Below are 22737 nucleotides of genomic sequence, written 5' to 3'. Positions count from 1 at the left end.
GTTTTGTAATGTTCAAAACTTTATTAGCTAGTAATAAAAAGTGCAAAAAAAAGTACAAAAAAACATTCTCATTTCAATAAGAAATTAAATATTTACATAATGATTGCTGAAGCAATTCTAGTCCAGTACAAACTGCTCGTGAAAGAGATTGAACAAATTTCCCCCATTATTAGAAAATAAATTCCGTGATAAAAAATACAATTGTTTTAAGGTCATTGTGGTTTTGAAAGATTCAAACCAAAAGCCCACCGTGTTGATCTACATCACAAAATGAAAGCAAAGACAGTTTAAATATCCAATCTTAAATAAGAGTAATTTTTTCTATCAGGCAACATTTTGCAAAACACCCTGAGGTTAATTACAATTTTTTAAGGAAAGCATTTTGGTTTTAATACTGTTGATCTTTTTTTTATTTCGCCCAGTTCTCTTAACAAAGCACAAAAAAGTCCATTATGCCGAAGTGAAATTGGAGTAGTACATGGCACTACTGGCATCGGAGAGCACGGAGGAAATCAAGTTGCTCTCCGCAGAGGTTAGTCCGTTCGGGGTTGTTTCGGGTGCATTGTAGGCAAGTCCTGCCAGATCAGGTCGTGCGACCGACGTAAGGTATTGCTCGAACTCATTGCGATCCACTTCCGACAGAAGGTCTGCTTGGCTGAGATGCTCCAGGTTGTCCACTCGGTGCGGTTCAGGCGGTGGGGAGAGTTGGCCCACGTGCACATTGGGGGGTCGCTGGCCGTTGGGCGAGCATAGCTGGCTGTAGTACATTGCTACCATGTTATGACAAGAGCTGAACATGCCATGGAAGCCACTGTCGTGTCCCATCTGATCATCCTGGGCAACCCCCAGCTCGGCTCTCTGCCTACGAAAGAGGGCAACTTGGTTTTCCTGGGAAGAGTAGTCGGGATGCTGGTGGTGGTGGTATCCCGTGTTATTCCCGTAAGGCATTATCTGACAATCTTCTTGTACGTGCGGAGGGAAAAACACAGCATTTGCCTCTAAAACGTCCAAAGGAGAAGTCTCGGGCGTTGGCAAGCCGAAACTCTCCACGCTGGTTGCCATGGTTTGCGCTTCTCTGTAGTGGCTGAGTTGCGGGATCTGGTTTTGCATGCAGTAACCGATGTCGTGGTAGGACAGGTTTTGGTTACAAACGCGCCCCTCACTGCCCAGTTGCTGCTCGGAGATGCTGTGCATCAGAAGGCCCGTGTCCACCCGCTTTATTCTCTTGATCTGCTTTCTCCGCCTGGGCCGGTACTTGTAGTTGGGATGTTCTTTCATGTGCTGGACCCGAAGTCTCTCGGCCTCCTCCACAAAGGGACGTTTCTCAGGCAAGGAGAGGCTTCTCCACGACTTCCCTGCAGGTGCAGAATGCAAGCGAACGGTTAAAACACATGATCGAATACATAGGAAATTAATACTGCGCAGCTTTGACAGACCGACACCACATTTTACCCCGATGCCGCCTGAAGAAGGGTCCCGACCCGAAACATCGCCTGTCCATTCCCTCCTCGGATGCTGCCTGACCCGCTGAGTTTTTCCACCCATCTGTGGTTGGCCCCTATACATGGTGGCCTGCTGCAACTATTTTTAAGTGCTTACATATCATTCATGGAAGCGTCAGTTTCATACACTCCCCCTCCCCACCGTCAGCCACCCCCGATCTTATTTTCGGGTAAAGTATCATTTTGGGTATGAACGCTGCACCCCGCGGCACTACTTACCCAGCATCTTGCTCAGCTCGGCGTTGTGCAGGTCCGGGTTTTGCTGCGCCAGCCTCTTACGCTCGTCTTTCGCCCAGACCATGAAGGCGTTCATGGGCCGACGGATGCGGCTTTCAGACTTGGATCGGTTGCCGGCATTGCTAGCCTGATCGGCAGCGCCGCCGACCTTGCTATCGGCGAGAGAGCTCATTGATTCAGCCCACTGGCAGGATCCCATTGTCGGCAACATTCCGGTCATGTTACACCTATTCTGAACCTGGTCGTCACTGGCGTACCCAGCATCAGGGCTGCTCATTCCTGATGGAGTGGAGTCGTGAAGTTAAAACTGAGTTGACTGCTTTGCTTCGCAGTGATCAGACCGGTGGGATTTGGCAGGTCACGAATAGACTCGGCTCAGGAGCACACGCAGCAGACTATCTCACCGCCTAAATTCTCCACTTACAGATGCTGCAAACTTTTTGGCAACCGGGCTTGATAAATACAATTGCGACCAATGAGAAGCTACAGGGCGGGACTTTTCCGGGAAAGGATCTGGAGGCGGAGCGTTAACTCCCACATACACCGGCAGCTCCTCCCTCCCTTACCCCAAACCCACCCCACCCCGATACTGCAGTCCTCCAAATGACTTTAATAATGACTTCTTGTGCCGATTTTCAAACCTCTCCAGGCTGCTGTTAAAACCGCTTCGACCCAACAACATGCTGTCATTGTCTGTCTAAATCAAATCAATGCCTTCACGAAAAAGATATCGCGGCCGTTTTGTTGCAACCCATTTTGGTGAAACTAACACCTGCGACTTGAGTCTTCCTAAGATACTTTCCTGTCCAAGCGCCCGGCAAAGTTGATTATTGTGTTATTCGCGATGCAGTATGTAAATGTGTATCATATCGGCCGGATCCATACCATTGTACTAAAGTAATATCTGCTCTGACTATATTTGATCGCTGGATATGCAGCCGGCATTTATTGCTCATCCGTAATTGCCCCGAAAACGATGAGGCAACTAAGGGCAAACCCCATTTGGTGGTCTGTGGTCACAAAGAGCCAACCGCGTAAGGATGGCAGACTTCCTTCGCTGAAGGACATTAACGAACCTGATAAGTTTTAAGATAATCCAACAATATCAAGCTAAATGTGACACAGCACGGAAACAGGCCCTTCGGCCCAACTTGTCCAAGACGCCTATCTTATCTTGGACAACTTGTCCAAGTAGCTAATCCCATTGTCCCGCGTTTGAAGCTTTTCTTTCCATATGTCCTTCCCAATGTTATTTTTTATTAACATTGATGTATTGTAATAATGTACGGTATGATTTGATGTAGAACAAGCATTTCACTCTATCTCTGTACATGTGACAATAAACAATGGAACCCTTAATTATACCCGCTTCTACTATCTCCTCTGGCAGCACCTTCCATTTACCCACCACCCTTTCAATAAACATTTGCCCCTCGAACCCTCTTTAAATCTTTCCCCCCTCTCTCTTTAACTCCACGCCCCCTAGTTTTCGTGAATGTGTAACTAATCGAGCTACGAAATTAGTGAATGGGTGAAACCAAAAATCAATTGGGAAGCCAGGTGAAGTCGAAATGGAGTTAAACATAATTTAATCTCCATTCTTCCTTGCACTAACCCCATATCCATTGAATGTCTTAATATTTAAAAACAAAATGTTTATCGTTGTTTTTAATACAATCAGCATTTGAATCTCCATAGCCATCTTCAGTGGAGAATTCCAAGGTTTCGCTACTCTGGGTGAAAATATTTCCTCTCTCATCTTTCCCCTGCCCTCATTTCAAAGCTGCTTCCCTTGGTTCTAGACAACCTAGCCATAAACTCAGCGCCTACCCTCTCAAGACCCTTTACAGCAACTGTACATTTACGTTCCCGCCAAGTGGTTTCATCAAAGTCAGGATGATGCGATTTTATAATGCGATTTTATATATGATGCATTTAAAAAAATCCACTTTTCATTTCTTCTTCCTCTCATCCCACTTCCCCATTGCAATAACTTTCTGGGTATTTAAATCTGAATATTCGCAATGCTCAGAAACAGAAAGACAAATTATTTTCGAGTACTTCTTGAGCTTGGGATATACTAAAGCGATTTAGAATCACCATCTAAATTTAACCCGCAATGTCGTAACTGAAGAAGGGTCTCGACCCGAAACGGCACCCATTCCTTCTCTCCAGAGATGCTGCCTGTCCCGCTGAGTTACTACAGCTTTTTGTGTATATCTTCGGTTTAAACCAGCATCTACAGTTCCTTCCTACACGTGTCTTCGTTGGAGGAGTCAGTTCCGTTAATTAAACTGAAGTATTGTTTTGTTAATTCGATCTTCCGAAAAATCCGGCATTGAAAGGTGAACTGAACTTTCTTTCCGATATTTAAGACAATTTGAGGTTGACGATTAGTGCTACCTCTCTTCCCTGCAAAATACAGAGCCCGCCTCAAGGGTCAGCATCGGTTTATTTTCGACGGTGGTAATAAGCATTTAGCTATGTTGCCATACCTGGAGCAACTGTCTTTAACGCTTTTACTTTCAATGTAAACGTTTCCCATTGAACGTTAACGGAATCTTATTTTGACAAGATCGAATCAAAACAACCAATTAGATGTCTGATGAGATCGAGGGCTTTCCGAAATTTGATTTTAAATGATTAAGCATAGTTTCTGTTTAATGGTACCAGGTGGTGCGATTTGTTGCCATTATCTAAGTAGATCACAGAAAAGTCCATTTAAACATGCTTTCGCGGTGTATTCTCTCGGGAGTGTTTATTGTTCATAAAGGGAAAATTAAAATAAGCAGCATTTTTTATCCCTAATATCTGATAATTACCTTGATCTGAGCCACACTGGGAAACGCTAATATTGGGATTTTTTTCGATGTACGGAAAACCTTGAAATAAATTAAATCTCCTTTGGCAACGTGCAATATGTTTTTGTTCAAAAACACACATGGAACAGTTAACCTGCTTATGTTAAAATATTACTTCCATGAAAAAAGATGATCCACACTCTACGCTCTCGATTAATGTTGGCAGTGCGCCCTGCATTATTGTTTTGTTTTTGTTTCGTTTATTTGGTTTAGTGCTTTCAAAACGAACGCTGGCTTTTCGAAATCAAAGTGCTCTGTTGCTCTTTTACGAAACAGTGTTTATTTATGTATCCGAATTACACTTGTCACGGAATTAATTAAAATCAAATCATACAAACCGATAGCTGGCCATATTAAATCAAAGGGCACAGATTAATGAACTTAAAGATATGAACTTGAAGATAACACTGATGGAATAAACTTATTTACCCAGTTAATTAGTCACACCGAGGTTAAATTGCTAACTTCGTTGTACTAAATATGACCGAGTGCCGTGTATATACACCTAGGGGAGGGAGAAGATATACAATGAAAATGAAAAAAAAAACAACGTGTGAGAATGCCAATATTTTTTCAGCGATGAAAATCTGATATGGTTTCCTGTCATGTAGTCATGGCTTTGACTACAGTTGTGTACCAAACTTGACCTCTTAAATTTACAGCAGTTATTGAAAGGTCACGTGCATAGCATAAATTATATTATTGGAAAACAAATGTTTACCGAAAGTCTATGCTACGTCAAATATTGTTGCATGCAATATGGCCAAGACACAAGCTTTTGTTTATTTATAATATATAAACTTTTATTGTGATGTTGTAAACCATAAAATAAACGGCTTGTCGTGCCTTCCAGACCACAGAATGCCAGTGAATATAAATCCGATTTTATTGCGATCAGAAATAAGATATGACACCGGCAGAACGATTGGACAATTTTTCTGGACTTCTTTGAAAAAAAAACCGTGCTGGGGGCTGCATCAAGTTACATATTTTCCTATCTGAGAACGCAACCAAAATCTGAAGAAGGGTCTCGACCCGAAACGTCACCCATTCCTTCTCTCCAGAGATGCTGCCTGTCCGGCTGAGTAACTCCAGCTTCTGGTGTCTATATTCAAAATACAACAACTTTTTAGCTTCTATTTCCGTCAGTTTGTTGGACCTGTTCATGCGTGATAGGTATAATCTTGAGAAGTTTTAAAGCACATTGATGTTTAAAAAAAAATTTAAACCGATTCTTTTTCCGATAGTGTGGTGGATGTGTTGCAACAATACCCCCCCCCCCCCCCCCCCCCCCCCCCCCTCATCTCGAGTAACTTCAAACGCAACCGCGTTATTTTTAGTAACATAAAGACTATTATGGGCCAGGAGATACCCGCAGCCTTTACTGGGGTTAAAATATTGAGCGTTGAAATAATGCCAAAATAATTGAGGGGAAAAGAAGGTAACAGACACAACAGCGCAGCCAGATGGGGCGAAAGCTTAAGGTTTTTGAAGATTTAACAAGAATTGGGCAGATATAGTGGCTGGATTCGGAAAGGGTGATTTGAGACATTATAGACGCAGTCTCCACCTGAGGGGTTTGTGCCACAGAAACTAGAACATATTTCAGCGATAGCGTTCGATGAGCCTATTGCTAGAACTGGAGAATAGGATAAGAAATTTAAATTCAATGGATTAGTTGAGGGCCCGTGAGTCTAGCAGCGGTGACCGAGCAGTCCAGCTGACATTAGTACAAGCTTCGAATTTGGGTGAAACCACGATAAGGCTCAACTCTAGAAAGGTAAGGACTGAGATTGACAAGTGGAGTTGTTCTGGCAATGGACAAAATTCGCCTGAGAATGGAATAGTGCCGTGGGAGATCGTGACAGGGACAGGGGCATTAGATGCTTAGGAAGGAACGGTTGGCGTTATGTACACCGAAGATAGACGCAAAATGCTGATATTGGTTGGATGCCTGGGTTTCCCTCTCCCCAAATTTAACGAGGCTACTTTTGATGAACTGGAACTTAAGTCAAGCAGACTGTGGGGCAGGACGAAAGTGCTTAGTTTAACTTTGCCAGAAGAATGGTTGTAATAATCAGTCAATTAACATTTTTTAACAATTATGAGTTTGGGGAAAACAGAACCTGAAAACATTTAGCAAGTCAGGCAGCAACCGCAGAGAAATACAAGCCAAGGTCTTGGGCCTAAGATTAGTTTATGATTCTCAGATTTCCACCATCTGAAGTATTGGAATATAAGTTTATTCGTTGTACATACATTGGAATCTATTCTGCACTAAAAAAAAGCGAAAGGTTTCATTTAAACACCAGGAAGCGAGAATTCGAGACCAGTGATTTTTTTCCCTCTCCCCCCAGATCAAAGACTGAGATTTGCTTTCGATCAAAGTAGGATTTAGGAGTCTGCTAGCTGGTATTAATAATGGATTCCGAGTAACCGTGGGCCCTTGTATTTAATCAAGTAAATCATTGAGGTCGCCAAGGAAGCTCAGGCTGGTCACGTCAGACAATTGAAGAAGATAAGGACTGAGCTTTCCCTGATAATGCTATCTTACACCTTCCAAATCAGACAAACCCCCGCCAAAAGTAATACCTTCAAATTGGGTTAGAAACCACAATCTATCCTTCTTTTGAAACTAGTCTAAACTTGATTTTCTTCACTTTTTATGAATGAAGTATACTCTTGAAATAAAATTAATCTAGTCCCTCCCTTTCATCCATCTGTAGCCAGAGAGTAATAATATTTCCATTTTATTTTTGCAGTAATGTTACATCTCAAACTTTATTCGGTCCCCGTTTCAATATCACGCCGAAGTCTTGTTACAATTCTACCTGTCACATATTTCATTCGGGGCTTCAAGGCAGGCCCTTTCCATAGTCCCATCTTTTAACAATTTCTACTGAAAATTGAAATGGTATGCCTTCAGATTTCAGGTGTAAACATTGATTTCAATATTCAACCTCGGTAAATCTCGGATCATACGTACGGAGCCATCTCAACTGGAACGTTTATAAATCGGGAAGGTTGTGAAGAGACGGGAAATGTCTCCCCGATCTAACTTTACAATCTGCATTAGTAATTCTGTTCAATGTATACAACAATCTGTTCCCCCAAAGGGTCTATATGACTGAGATGGGATCGCAGTGATCTCTAACTCGGGTCACTGGTACAGAAAACCCTGATTTGTGTGCGAGGTAAGGTGCAGGTTTCATAAAACACGATCACCTCCTGGTCATTTCTCTTAATTTCCCATTTGTTCAAGCTCCCTCACGTGCAAAATCTTTGCAGCATTTCTTTCCAATGCCGTTACTCAGAATCTCGGTGATTTTGCCAATCCAAGTTCATATAATCTAATCGAGCATTGAAATTAAACATTTTTAGATTACTTTGTATGTAATGGCAACAGAAACGTTGACGAATCGATGGCATTTCTTAATAGAACCCCTCCCTAATTCAGTTTAAAACAATTGTATGCGAGCAAAGAATTGATTTGGCCTCGGAACTGAAACATTACAATAGCACTGCACTGCCCTTTTCAACTAACAACAATGCACAAAACAAAAGCTAACGTTTATAAAGTGCCACAATTCAAAAACATATTCGGCCACACGTATCGGGCGATGAGTCGGTAGAGGACCGGGATAAAAAAGCTAAGAGGTTTGAAGGGGGTTTGATGACAGTCTCCTGGCATCCACTCGGTAGGCACCAGTTACATTGATGTTACTAGAACAAGCCCAAATTGAATCAGCCTCTCTAAATTCTGAGCCACCAGTTAAGTCAATGTTTACACCTGAAATCTCTCTCCTTGAGTCATTACGCTATTTATTTGGCTGTTTATTGCAGGTGCTCACATGCTCAGCTTATTTTTTTTAAGCAAGCCTTAATTATAATAGTTGCCACAGCATTTTGGCGATGACGTGAATGTGCAATTGTAACGTGGCGATTGTACAGATTTGTTGGCAGATTCGAATGAATTAGTTTCTTCTCCATTTTTGTTGGATTAATTTATTGAGATGTAAACGATAATAGTGTATCCGCTTGGGGATTACTTGGCTGACATGAAAATATGGTTAATTCAAAAAATAACCTACAGTGGGTTTTTTTTTGTTATTAGCATGTTTTGTTGCTGAAACGGTTGTGTATTTTGAAGATTGAGTTTTACAAGGAAATTTACACCCGCTTGGGATGTTCCTGCGTAATTGCTAACTAATTATTGACTTGATATAACAGACCTTATCTAACGTGCCATTTACGCTGGAATAACAGACGGCGATACCTTCGTTAATAACTGCGATTAAAGGAATCGTAACGCCAGTTAACAAATTTAGTATATTGGATCAAGATGAAAAAAAAATACAGGCTCTTTATGTATAAAGCCGACATTTTAATACTAAAATAATACGTTTCATTTACTTTAAAAAAAAAAGTCAGGATAAATCTTCTGACATTGGAAAAACGTTACTTTACCATTGTTGGTTCACCAGCTCCGACATATTCGAAATTACTACAGGAGGTTCCCAAAATAAATTGCTGGTTCTCTCATGATGCGAGTTGGAATCCACCCTAGTAGAGGGTCCTGGACAAGGATGGACATTTTTTACCCCCTCAGGATAATTGGATCAATTAAGATGTTGTAAATGCTTTACCTTTTATTGTTATAAAACGCAGCATCTACGTACACCACCTAATAAAATAAACTTCCTAACTAGCCCTCTGAGAAATACTGGGCGACTTCAAAGGTAATGTAGTACAGTGTAATGGGGCATTTACAATTAATAATCAGCCATTTGGATTGACTTCTAGGGAAAACACATCCCAAAATAAAAGCGAATTGAAGCAAACATGTTTTTTCTTTGATGGGAAGCCAAGAACGAGCTTTTCCACAATTTATCTTTTTCTTTAGTTAGGTAAAGGAAAGGTTCAAAGCAATGTTAGTAGTCATCAGGAACGGGCCCATTTTAGAGGCTTTTTGACGCATGGGTCGGAGACACTGAAATGTATGTTTATTAAATATAAAACTCATTGCGATTCTTGGGATCAGTGCGGGGTTTCTTTGTAATTTCTAATTTTCCACAAAATCCGAAACAGTTAAAAGAAGCGTTACGCCCCAATGTTGTTTGTGGATCCTTCTGAAGTATTAATTGCATTGCTGAAGTATTAACGTGCATTGTAAGTAAAAATGTACACGGGCCTGCAACCGACGCTGGTGGCTGTTTCTTCGTGTGTTATCGTCTCCATTGATTAAATAAATGAAACTTTTAGTATCTATGCTAAAATTCGCCCGGAGAGGCTGTGCGATTTCAAATGCAGTTAAAAACAGCCGATGAAACAAAAAACGAAACGTTGTTTTAGAGCCTCCTTCCTGATTCGCCGATTGCTATACTGAACTTTAAAGAGAGCGCACCATCCTGTGTGCGGCTCCGCATCGCAGCCGACACTGTTTGCTTTGTCAAAGATCTTGCAGTGAAGACATTTATCAGCTGTCCTTTTTGAAGTTTTTATCCTGATTCATTTTCGGGTATCCTATACGTGTGCGTTTCTTAAAACTTGTATTGATGGTTGGGTAACCTCAATCTAACTACATTGACGACGTACATACACATGGAGCCACAATTCGCCACTTGAATGCAGTGAATTGGGCCACTCTAGATCCTCTGTAACACGCAGAAAGAAACCATGTTTTTTTAAATTATCACATAGAAACAAGGAACTGGTTAATACGCAAAAGGACATAAAGTGCTGGAGTAACTCAGCAGGTCAGGCAGCATCCCTGGAGAACATGGATAGGTGACCTCTCGATCCGAAACGTCACGTATCCGTGTTTTGTAGAGATGCTGACTAACCTGCTGAGTTACTCCACCACTATGTGTCCCTTTGTATTTCATTATCACCTTCCATCGGGAAATCTCAAAGCCTTCACTTTGAACCGTGCCCTTTGGAAACGTTGCTGCGTTTGTAAAGTAAAAACATTATTTAGACACGGCAAGTCTCCACCCCACGGGAGGAAATAACGATAACATAATACATTTCACGGATTTAGTTTGAGAACAGAATATTAGAGCAGGACTATAGGAGAACATCTTTGCTGTTCTGCCAATATGTATGTCACTGTATGTCAAGTTGTCACTTGCGGACGGAGCACCAAGGTAAATTCCTTGTATGTGAATACTTTGCCAATAAATTCATTCATTCATTCATTCAATAATGTCCAACTTTATGCTTTTCTGACTGGAAATATGTAATTAGTGGCCTGCCATAGAGATCAGTGCTGGGACCTTTGTTGCTTGAAATATTTTGATGAGTATGTAGATGGTCTGAGCAGTGGAGGCAGATACAATTACAACAGTTAAATTACATTTTGACAAGTTTGCAGCCAACATGACCATCTGTAGAGTCTTAGATACTGAAGGTTGTTTAAGGATACAACAGGGCATAGATCAGTTGGAAGATCAGTGACAAATGGAATTTGATCCAGGCAAGTATGAGGAAATGGATTTTAGGATACCTAATTATGGCAGGAATCTTAGGAGCATTGTGTAGGAATGAACTGTGGATGCTAGTTTACCACGAAGATAGACACAGAATTCTGGAGAAACTCAGCAGGACAGGTACCATCTCTGGAGAGAAAGAATGGGTGACATTTCAGATCAATACCCTTCTTCAGACCCTATTTCTGAAAAAGGGTCTTGGCCTGAAAACGCTGAGTTACTCCAGCATTTTGTGTCTATCTTAGAAGCATTGATGTAAACAGGGACCGTGGGTCTGCAAGTCCTTTGCTTGCTGTAGGTGAAGAAGTTATTTGGTACCACGAGTCAAGATGTCATGTTGCCTCTGTACAAAGCATCGGTTAAATTGAATTTTGAATATTGTGTACAGTTCTTGTTGTTAAATAACTGGGTGGATATGTTAGCAATAGAGAGAGTGTAGAAAAGATTCACTGGGGGTTGCCTGGAAACATAGAAACATAGAAACATAGAACATAGAAAATAGGTGCAGGAGTAGGCCATTCGGCCCTTCGAGCCTGCACCGCCATTCAATAAGATCATGGCTGATCATCCAACTCAGTATCCTGTACCTCACAGAGTGTTGTAATTATAAGGAGAGTTATTTTTGCTGGAAAGAGATTGAGGGATTATTGTCCCTCAACAGGGGGACAACTCTGTCTATTGACAGAGTTATTGTCAATGACATTCAAATGTTCCTTTTAATCTTCCCTCTCTCCCCCTCCATCATCAGTTTTCCCCTCAGATTTCTTGTTCGGTCGAATTATGTTTTTGAGGGCTCCTTTAGGTTATCAGTCTCATGAGGTCTTATGCAACTTGATGCCAAACATTATGTGATAGGACGATTGTGGTGCCATTGTATCATTTTACCTGCATTAAATTTTCAGCGTACATAAGGAAAATAGAAAGATATATTGGAAAGGTGCAACTGGTCAGTCAGTTTCAATACAAAGAAGAACTAGTTAATGTTTCAGACCTATGAGCCTTCATCAGAATTGAACAAATAAACTATTAAGATGAGGATGTAGGGGAATGGTTTTCTTTCTCAATTCTGATAACAGATCTCAGACCTGAAACATTAACTGTTTCTTTTTCCATAGATACTGCCTAACCTGCTATTATTTTTTTCCAGAAGTATCATGGGCCAAATACTCTTAAACAGACTAAAACGCAAATAAAATCAGTATAAGCAGTAATCTCTTTATTTCGCCAGGCGGGTGTGGTAAAACTCTTAACAGTATGCTGATAACAGACTATACAGAGAAGTCCCACACAAAGGGACAATGATTTCAGTACATGTATATATACCCCTGTACTCGACGATTCAGCAATATGTTATCTATAAAGTTTAGTACAGCCTCTTGCTTTTTAAGATTGACAGATCCTTAAGATTTACAGCATCAGAAGATTGACAGAAGATTGACAGGTTCTTCCGACAGAGGCAGGGTTAGCCATATATGGTTATATGAGAGGGTTCTATTTCTGCAGAACAAGCATTTTGTTTTTTTCTACTTATGACGCACATCATAATCCTGTGGAAAACAAGGGTTAGTTCCTATGTTTATGTTATAGAGAAGACATTCGTGAAACTTGTGTTTGTATCTCACTTATGTTATTGGAAATGGAGCAGTAACAGTCTGCTAATGTTAATGTATTGAAAGCAAAGGTTAGTGCATTTCGCTGGCCTTGCAATTTAATAGAAGGTTAAAGCTTGTCTTAGTTTCATCGGAATCCATTTTGCATTTTAAAATCATTATTAACTTCCACAGCAGCTCCTGTTTACTTTCATTACAGATTTCTAGCATCTGCAGTTTTTCAGGCTCTCTACATAGAACATTGAACAGAAAAGCATAGGAACAGGTCCTTTGGCACATGATATCTCATTTGATCATGATGCCACCTCTGCCCACACGTGGCATATATCCCTAATTTTCCCATTTGTATGTGTCCATCTAAATTCTTCTTACAAATTGCTATTATATCTGTTGTCATCATGTCCCCTGTTAACGTATTACAGACATCTAAAAATCTTGTCTTGTACATCACCTTTAAATTTACCCCCTCTCACCTTGCATCAATGACCTCTAGTCTATGACTTTTGCATCCTGGGAAAGGACTCTGACCAACTAGAGTCATAGAGTGATACAGTGTGGAAACAGGCCCATTGGCCCAACTTGCCCACACCGGCCAACATGTCCCAGCTACACTAGTCCCACCTGCCCACGTTTGGTCCATACCCCTCCAAACCTGTCCTATCCATCTACTCTGCCTAAGCCTCTCATGATTTTATATACTTTTATCAGGTCATCCTCAACCATTGATGCATTAGAGAAAATAATCCATGTTTGTCCATGCTCTCGTTATGGCTGATGCTCTTTAACCCAAATCCTGGTGAACCTCTTCTGCATCTCTTCAAAACTTCCATGTCCTTTCTGTGACAACAACCAGAATTACACACAATTCCCCAAATGTACCCTAACTGCATGCCTTTGTTCCTTATTTTTTTGTGAAACGGTCTTTATCCCAACAGACCTCCTTCATATAAGACAAATATAACTTTTTGTTTGTTCATTTTATCATAAATTTCTGGCCTCTTATTTTGACCAATATTTTTCTCTGAATGTCTTATCAGATCTTCCAAATCCTCTCACTTCTGGTTCCATCTCAGGGAATCAGGTCTGCTTCTTCTCCATAGAATTATCATCTTCCAGGACTATGCCCACAACTTGTGAATTTATAAACTCAGCGGGTCCGGCAACATCTGTGGACAGACAAGTGAAGGGTCCAAACCTCAAACAGCATCTACCCATTCCCTCCACAGATGCCATCTGACTTGTTGAGGTCCTCCAACAGAAAAAGATGCACCAAGACCCTATTTGGCACATTCTGATGCCAAAATGATTGAGATCAAAATCACTGGAGCATACAGTTCAAATTTACATTTCATTACTCCCAATCTGCTTCATCGCTATGAAGATGGAAATGAGATTTATTTACATTTTTCTTGTTTTCTGGGGAAGTGTTGGCAGTTTTAAATTTTATTTCTTTTTTTTAATTAAAAATTTTTTTTTTTTTAATTTATTAGAAGTGAGTACAATGCATTGGTACAAAAACGATGTTAACATATTACATTCTCTGTACAACTTCCCTTTTTTTTTAAAGAGAGAAGTGAGAAAGGACAGATGAAAAAGAGGTTGTGAAAAGTGAAGAATAGATTAGTGAGCGTGGGTGAAAAACCAATAAAGAAAAAGTGAAAGATAAGGAATAAGTGAAGAAGGAAAGCAGGAGGGAGATGATTCCATTGCCACAGTGAGATGTTTTTTTTAAATATTCTAAATCATCTTTCACCCATACCTGAAACTGTTGGTTTTCATGATACTATGTCACCACATGAATCCAAGAAATCAATAAATGGGGACCAACTCCTTAAGAATAGGTCTTGTTTGTCTATTAGGAGGAGTCTCATTTCTTCCAAATGTGCTGTGTCCAGCATATTACTGATCCACATTTTAAATGTTGGTATATTAGCATTTTTCCAAAATTTAAGTATAAGTTTTTTTGCTGTTATTAACCCATAATTGAAAAATGAGTTTTGGTGTGTATTTAATTTGTTCCCATCTCCACTTACTCCAAATATAATCATTTCAGTGTTAGGTTCCATTTTTGTCTTAAATAGCTTTGAGAATATATCAAATATATCACACCAAAATGTATAAAGTTTTGAAGAAGAGACAAATGAGTGTGTAATATTGGCATTTTGAGAAAGACATTTATCACGGATGGGAGAAATATTTGGATAAAATTTATTCAACCTAGTTTTGGAATAATATAATCTATGTAATATTTTAAATTGAATTAAGTTATGTCTAGCATTGATCGAACATTTATGTATATGTATCAAATATTTTTCCCATGTTTCTTTTGAGATTTTTATCATTAATTCTTTTTCCCAGTCTTCTCTAATTGCCTCTGTTGATGGTAATTCTATATTTAAAATACTGTTATACAAGTATGATATTAATTTTGTTGACTCCGCATTGATATTCATTACTTCTTCCAGTGGGTCTAAAATTATACTTTGGAATCTTGGTATATATTTCTTCATAAAGTCACATACCTGTAGGTATTTAAAATATTGATTGTTATTCAATTTAAATTTTGATTTAGGTTGTTGAAATGATAATACATTTCCCAATTCATACAAATTACCTACCTTTTTAATTCCCACTTTTTCCCATTGTTTATATGTTTTATCCATACTAGATGGTTTAAATACTGGGTTATTCACTATTGGTGTTAACACTGATAAATTTCTTCATTTTAAAGTTAATTTTATTTGTTTCCAGATTCGTATTGTATTTTGTATAATTGGATTCTTCTTATATAACATATTATTCAGCTTTATTGGGGGGGAAATGATCGCTCCTAGATCGTAGGGGGCGCAATCCTCTTTCTCCATTCTTATCCATTCCAACTGTTGAGCAGAACTGTCCAACCAATAAATTATATTTTTAATATGTGCTGCCCAATAATAGTATAGAAAATTAGGTAATGCAAACCCCCCCCCCCCCCCCCACCCCACCTCTTTGGGTTTGCACAAGTGATTTCTTTTAATTCTATGTGCTTTATAATCCCAAATAAAATTTAAAATATTCGAGTCTAATTTTAAAAAAAAAGTGTTTTGGTATATATAATCGGTATAGATTGGAATAAATATATTATTTGTGGTAGCGCTATCATTTTTATAGCGTTTATTCTGCCGATTAGTGACAGTGGGAGCGTTCTCCAAAATGTAATCAGTGAATCAAATGTATTTAATAATGGTATAAAATTAGCATTAAATAATGACTTATATCTTCTAGTAACTTGAATACCCAAATACTTAAATTTTTCCGTTGCGAAATTTTATTTCTGATGCTTAATGTCTGTATCAGTTGACATCAGCATTAATCAAATGTGCATTTAATACATCTTGTAGACGTTTGTACTACATAATTAAGTGCACTAGTAAATATCCGCAGAAACAATGGGGATTTGTCATTATGGGAACATAATTGGCAAAGTTAGTGAACTCTATTGGCAAATAAGGCCTATGTCATGAAGTTGCCATTAGGTTTCCAGAAGTAATTTAGGATTACCTAAGCATCGTTGCCTTGACAATAAGTGATAATATCCTGATAAAATGATAGTTACTGATCCGTGGTTATATTTTGTTTCCATATGAGTCTCATGCTCAGTTGTATAGGGCGCAAAGATGAAGCAAATAATACTGAGTTATGCAAGGATATTTAAATATCTTTCCATGACTTTCAAGTGTTTTACAGCCCACAAAGTAGTTTTTCGATCACTGCTGAGGCATAAATATCTGTAGGTAGACAGAAGTGCTGGAGAAACTCAGCAGTGCAGCAGCATCTATGGAGCGAAGGAAATAGGCAACGTTTAGCAAACAGTTTTCCGTGAGATTAAATATTCATTTTCATAAATATTCAATAGAGACATGCATGGCTTCCTTTGAGCTCACTGAAACCTTGGAAAGAGTCAAAGAGATTATCAAGGGCTTTTCTCAAATGTAGCTGTCCCAAAAAATGCACCACCATCTTCTGTCTGCTCCACAACCCATGATCCTCAGCATTGGATCAACCAGAGAGAAAATACTAGTGCAGATGCAGATCAAGCAAAGCTGTTGTTGCTTTCATTCTTCCTCTTTACTCCACTTAATATAATCTTTAACCTCTCATTACAGAGGTCCAAGGTCTCTACCTGCTTTAAAAGTACATTAATAATACTAGTCCCCAAGATGAGTAACGTCCATGGTGATGAAGTGCTTTGAGATGTTGGTTGGTTATGATGCTTCTCAGTTCCTTCTACAGTAGAGAACTGGACCAATTACAATTCACCTTCTGCCACATCTGATCAACAGAAGTTGCGATTTAGCTGGTTCTCTGCTCTGTACTCGACTACTTGTACGTCAAGTGGAACATGCACGTCAGGTTGTTGATCGTCAACTGCAGCTTGGAATTCAATACTATCATATCTTTCAAATTCATCATCAAAGAACTTGGTGTCTTCTCATCCCTATGTAACTGGATTCTCGACTTCCTCAGCAGCAGACCACAATTAGGATGAATTGGCAGCAACATTTCTTGCTCGATAACCATCAACATCGGTTCACCACAGAGCTGTGTACTCAGTCCTCTATTCTTTATATATCCATGACAGCATAGCCAGTCACAGCTCAAACACCATCACAAAATTTACCAATGACACCATGCTATTGGACAAATTATGGGTAATAATGAGTCACTATACAAGAGGGCGATTGACATTGACTGAATGATGCAGAACAACAATCTTGCTCTCAAGGTTAGCAAGACTATTGTTGAGGAGCTGATTGTTGCCAGCAGGAGGGGAACGCTGGGCATCCATAAATCTGTCTTCGTTGATGGGACAGCAGTGGAAAGATTCAGATTCCTGGGTGTGCATTTCTCTAAAGATCCATCCTGGGTCCACCACATCGATGCAATCACAAAGAAACCTCATTGATGCCTCTACTTCCTTAGAAGATTGAGGAGATTCCTGCACACATACTAGACGATAGAAATATTTCTGCAAAATCCTCCAAATCCATTGGCAAAATAAGTGAAGCAATGCGGGCATCCACTCCCAGGCCAACATGCCAGCACTGGGATCCTGCTCACACACTACTATGGTACTTTACACTTTATGTGTCAAATGTACCGATGTACAGTGAAATTCATTTTTGTATGCAAGTATAGGTATCACTATACCTAAGGACTTAGATACATATTAGATATACATCTCAGATACGGCTGGAGTAACTCAGCGGGACACGCAGCATCTCTGGAGAGAAGGAATGGGTGATGTTTCGTGTCGAGACCCTTCTTCAGACGTTTCGGGTTTGAATACATCATATCTTGTTGATTGAGATATAACTAATTTTTTTAAACTGCAATTATTGTTGAACATTTTTGTAGTTCTCAATATACAATTTTCTTTGCAGAATCTAATTCCCTCAACATAACTAGTTTCAAAATTGTTTGGCTTTGAAAATAACTTTAAAATTAATTCATACTAGTTTTTAATATCTATACTTTTTAACTTCTACCGGAAAGTGTTGGCCTAAAAGATAGAGTGGATGCTTCTACTAGTAGAACATTTTAGGACCAAAGGGCCTCAGAATAAATGGATGTACCTTTAGAAAGGCATTGAGGAGGAATTAATTTTGCCAGAGGGTGGTGAATCTGTGGAATTCATTGCCACCGGTGGCTGAGGAGGCCAAGTATTTGGGTCTTTTTAAAGTGGAGATTGACATGTTCTTGATTAGTAAAGGTGTCAAAGGTTATGGGGAGAAGGCAGGAGAATGGGGTTCAGAGGGAAAGATAGATCAGCCATGATTGAATGGCCATGCAGACTCGATGGGCTGAATGGCCTAATTCTGCTCGTATGTCTTATGAACTTATGAACGTGAATAGTTTGTTTTCAAAGCCTCTAAACCTCCTTTCCCACTGACACAATTATTTTTATAACATGATTGCCTATAACACAGGGTTTCTAATGAGTCTATGTCTAATTCTCGCATTATTGGGGAACTAGCTGTATGTAAAAATGTCTGCTTGCAGAGAATAGAATCCTAGCTTTATCTACCCAGAAAGAGGTGGAGGCAAGATCAATACTAGTACAGTGGAAATAGGCACATTTTTGAAAGTACAGGGTATTGAGGGCTATGGGATCAGGCATAGAGGTGGAGTTGAGGCTTACAATACGATACATACGATAGAACTTAAGCCAGGCGGGAAATTGGTTACCCTAAGGGAGGAAGCTTGTGGTAGATTAGCCATGATCACATTGAATGGTGGGGCAGCCTTGGCCTGTTCCTGCTTCTGTGTCCCTGTGCATGAATCAGGGATAAAAATTCTGATAATGGACAAATATTGTTGTTACAAAATCAGAAATTACTGAAACTCATAGCAGGTAGGTAGCTTCCGCAGAAAGAGAAACAGAGTTTCAGGCTGAAGACCCTTCATCAGAAGAGGGAAGTGTGACAAATCAATCAGCTTTGCCAATTCTGATGAACTGTCTTCAGCCTAAACATTAACACTTTCACTTTCCATAGATGCTGCCTGAGTGTTTCTAACACTTTTTGTTTTATTTCAGATTTCCAACATCTGCAGTTTTTTTGATTTTTAATAATTTTCTGTCCTGGGAAGTTTGGGTTAATCTTGTGATTTGTTTTTTTGAATCAATAAGCCCGTCTCTTTTATTCATAGTCTATATATTCCTGACAAATCACTTCATAACTTCATGACTGCAAATGTTTTTATAGATATGTGAAGAGAAAAAGATTAGTTAAAACAAATGTAGGTCCCTTGCAGTCACAAACAGGTGAATTGATCATGGGGAACAAGGACATGGCAGACCAATTGAATAACTACTTTGGTTCTATCTTCACTAAGGAAGACTTAAATAATCTGCAGGAAATAGCAGGGGGCCGGGGGTCAAATGAGATGGAGGAACTGAGTGAAATCCAGGTTAGCCGGGAAGTGGTGTTAGGTAAATTGAATGGATTAAAGGCCGATAAATCCCCAGGGCCAGATAGGTTGCATCCCAGAGTACTTAAGGAAGTAGCCCCAGAAATAGTGGATGCATTAGTGATAATTTTTCAAAACTCTTTAGATTCTGGAGCAGTTCCTGAGAATTGGAGGGTAGCTAATGTAACCACACTTTTTAAAAAGGGAGGGAGAGAGAAAACGGGGAATTACAGACCAGCTAGTCTAACATCGGTAGTGAGGAAAATGTTAGAGTCAGTTATAAAAGATGGAATAGCAGCACATTTGGAAAGTGGTGAAATCATTGGACAAAGTCCGCATGGATTTATGAAAGGTAAATCATGTCTGACGAATCTTATAGAATTATTCGAGGATGTAACTAGTAGAGTGGATAAGGGAGAACCAGTGGATGTGTTATATCTGGACTTTCAGAAGACTTTCGACAAGGTCCCACATAAGAGATTAGTATGCAAACTTAAAGCACACGGTAATGGGGGTACAGTATTGATGTGGATAGAGAACAGGCTGGCAGACAGGAAGCAAAGAGTAAACGGGTCCTTTTCAGAATGGCAGGCAGTGACTAGTGGGGTACCGCAAGGCTCGGTGCTGGGACCCCAGCTATTTACAATATATATTAATGATTTGGATGAGGGAATTGAATGCAACATCTCCAGGTTTGAGGATGACACGAAGCTGGGGGCCAGTGTTAGCTGTGAGGAGGATGCTAGGAGGCTGCAAGGTGACTTGGATAGGTTGGGTGAGTGGGCAAATGCATGGCAGATGCAGTATAATGTGGATAAATGTGAGATTATCCACTTTGATGGCAAAAACAGGAAAGTAGACTTTTATCTGAATGGTGGCCGATTAGGAAAAGGGGTGATGCAACAAGACCTGGGTATCATGGTACATCAGTCATTGAAAGTAGGCATGCAGGTGTGCAGCAGGCAGTGAAGAAAGCGAATGGTATATGAGCATTCATAGCAAAAGGATTTGAGTATAGGAGCAGGGAGGTTCTACTGCAGCTGTACAGGGTCTTGGTGAGACCACACCTGGAGTGTTGTGTACAGTTTTGGTCTCCTAATCTGAGGAAAGACATTCTTGCCATAGAGGGTGTACAGAGAAGGTTCACCAGACTGATTCCTGGGATGTCAGGACTTTCATATGAAGAAAGACTGGATAGACTCAGCTTGTACTCGCTAGAATTTAGAAGATTGAGGGGGGATCTTATAGAAACTTACAAAATTGTTAAGGGGTTGGACAGGCTAGATGCAGGAAGATTGTTCCCGATGTTGGGGAAGTCCAGAGCAAGGGGTCACAGTTTAAAGATAAGGGGGAAGCATTGTAGGACCGAGATGAGAAAAACATTTTTCACACAGAGAGTGGTGAATCTCTGGAATTCTCTGCCACAGAAGGTAGTTGAGGCCAGTTCATTTGCTATATTTAAGAGGGAGTTAGATGTGGCCCTTGTGGCTAAGGGGATCAGGGGGTATGGAGAGAAGGCAGGTACGGGATACTGAGTTGGATGATCAGCCATGATCATATTGAATGGCGGTGCAGGCTCGAAGGGCCGAATGGCCTACTCCTGCACCTATTTTCTATGTTTCTATGTTTCTGTAAACCTGTAGTTTTTGCAATGTAAGTACTCACTAGTTGATTTTTTTCTAACACTTTTAATCAGGAATACAATACATGGATTAATGTCAGAAAAAACTACCTTAAGTCGTATTTATTAGCTAAAGGAGAAATGAAAGCACAAACACAGTAAAACTATTGACTAGCCAGCTATGTACTTGATATAGTTCATGTTTGGTGTTTCAAGATCCTAAACATGTTTTAGAAAGATCAGCATTGTATTTGTAATGTATGGTTTATCCATGTTCACCAAGGAGTTGAGTATAGAAGTTGGGAGGCCATGTTGCAGTTATATGAGACATTGGTGAGGCTGCATTAAGAGTATTGTGTTCAGTTCAGGGCACCATGTAATAGAAAATATGTCGTCAAGCTGTAAAGGGTGCAGAGAAGATGTTTCCAGGACTCAAGGGCCTGAGCTATAGGGAGAGGTTGAGCATGCTAGGACTCTATTCCTCGGAGCGCAGGAGGATGAGGGCTGATCTTATAAATGTGTACAAAATCACGAGATTAATAGATCAAGTAGACGTAGAGAGTCTCTTGCCCAGAGTTTGGGAATCAAGAACCAAAGGATGAGGGGGAAAAGATTTCATAGGAACCTGAGGGTTTTTCACACAGCGGGTTGTGGGTGTATAGAAAGAGCCTCCAGAGGTGGTAGTTGAGGCAGGTAGTATCGCAACGTTTAAGAAACGTTTGGACAGGTGCATGGATAGGACAAGTTTAGAGAGATATGGGCCAGACTCAGGCAGGTGGGACTAGTGTAGATGAGACATATTAGTCAGTGTTGTCAAGTTGGGCTGTAGGGCCTGTTTCCACACCTTATGACTCTATGACTCTATAAGAAGTCCAAGTGGCAAACCAGCTTGGCACTGCCTACTATATTTCCATCACCGCAATGTCAAGCCACAACTTATCTCACTGTTCATTGCCTGAATGATTTAGCGTGGGGCCAATATTGCATGCTGCAGGAACCAGAAGCATTGTTTTCACATGCTAGAGATCTGTTCCCTCATATTTTGTGTACTGGCATGTCTATGCATGCTGTGAGCATGCCCAGAGTCATCAGTTATTTCATTTGTAGTTAGTCCTTTTTGTATAGCTAAAATGTGTTGCTTTTCCGTGAGAATAGCTATAGCTAAAGTTTCTTGCTTTTTCGTGACTTTACCGCAGGATATTGTGTATTGACTCGTATGCATGACTGGCAAATATCAGATATAAACTGGATTTTGTGGGATTGGGATTTTCCTATTTCCAGTCATGGGAAGAGTTGGCATGAGCAACAATAAAGCAGTGGGCATGAAGGCAATGGGCCAGGAGGAAGCCAGCAATCTTGGCAAAAAACATGCGCTCTCTCCAATTACTGATCTCCAGCCAAGGAATGAAACATGGTTCTCTCTCCTTGAAGTGTGAATCCCATTTGCCGTCCTGAAGTAGAAGC

At 40.1% G+C, this 22737-nt stretch overlaps 1 protein-coding gene across 1 annotated transcript; it reads right to left on the bottom strand.

The window, feature by feature from the left end:
- Positions 1 to 7: 7 nt before the first annotated feature.
- Positions 8 to 2016, bottom strand: sox17 (SRY-box transcription factor 17). The gene is made up of 2 exons (XM_033019737.1): positions 1722 to 2016; positions 8 to 1355 (listed from the first exon to the last, which is right to left on the bottom strand). Exons 1-2 carry the CDS (start codon positions 2014 to 2016, stop codon positions 451 to 453), a joined length of 1200 nt encoding a protein of 399 aa, XP_032875628.1. The 3' UTR covers positions 8 to 450.
- Positions 2017 to 22737: the final 20721 nt, after the last annotated feature.

This window comes from Amblyraja radiata, chromosome 4, assembly GCF_010909765.2.
Source record: "Amblyraja radiata isolate CabotCenter1 chromosome 4, sAmbRad1.1.pri, whole genome shotgun sequence".
Taxonomy (NCBI): Eukaryota; Metazoa; Chordata; class Chondrichthyes; order Rajiformes; family Rajidae; genus Amblyraja; species Amblyraja radiata.
The sequence above is the reverse complement of the archived record's forward strand: the minus strand, read 5'-3'. Positions and strand labels throughout refer to the sequence as shown.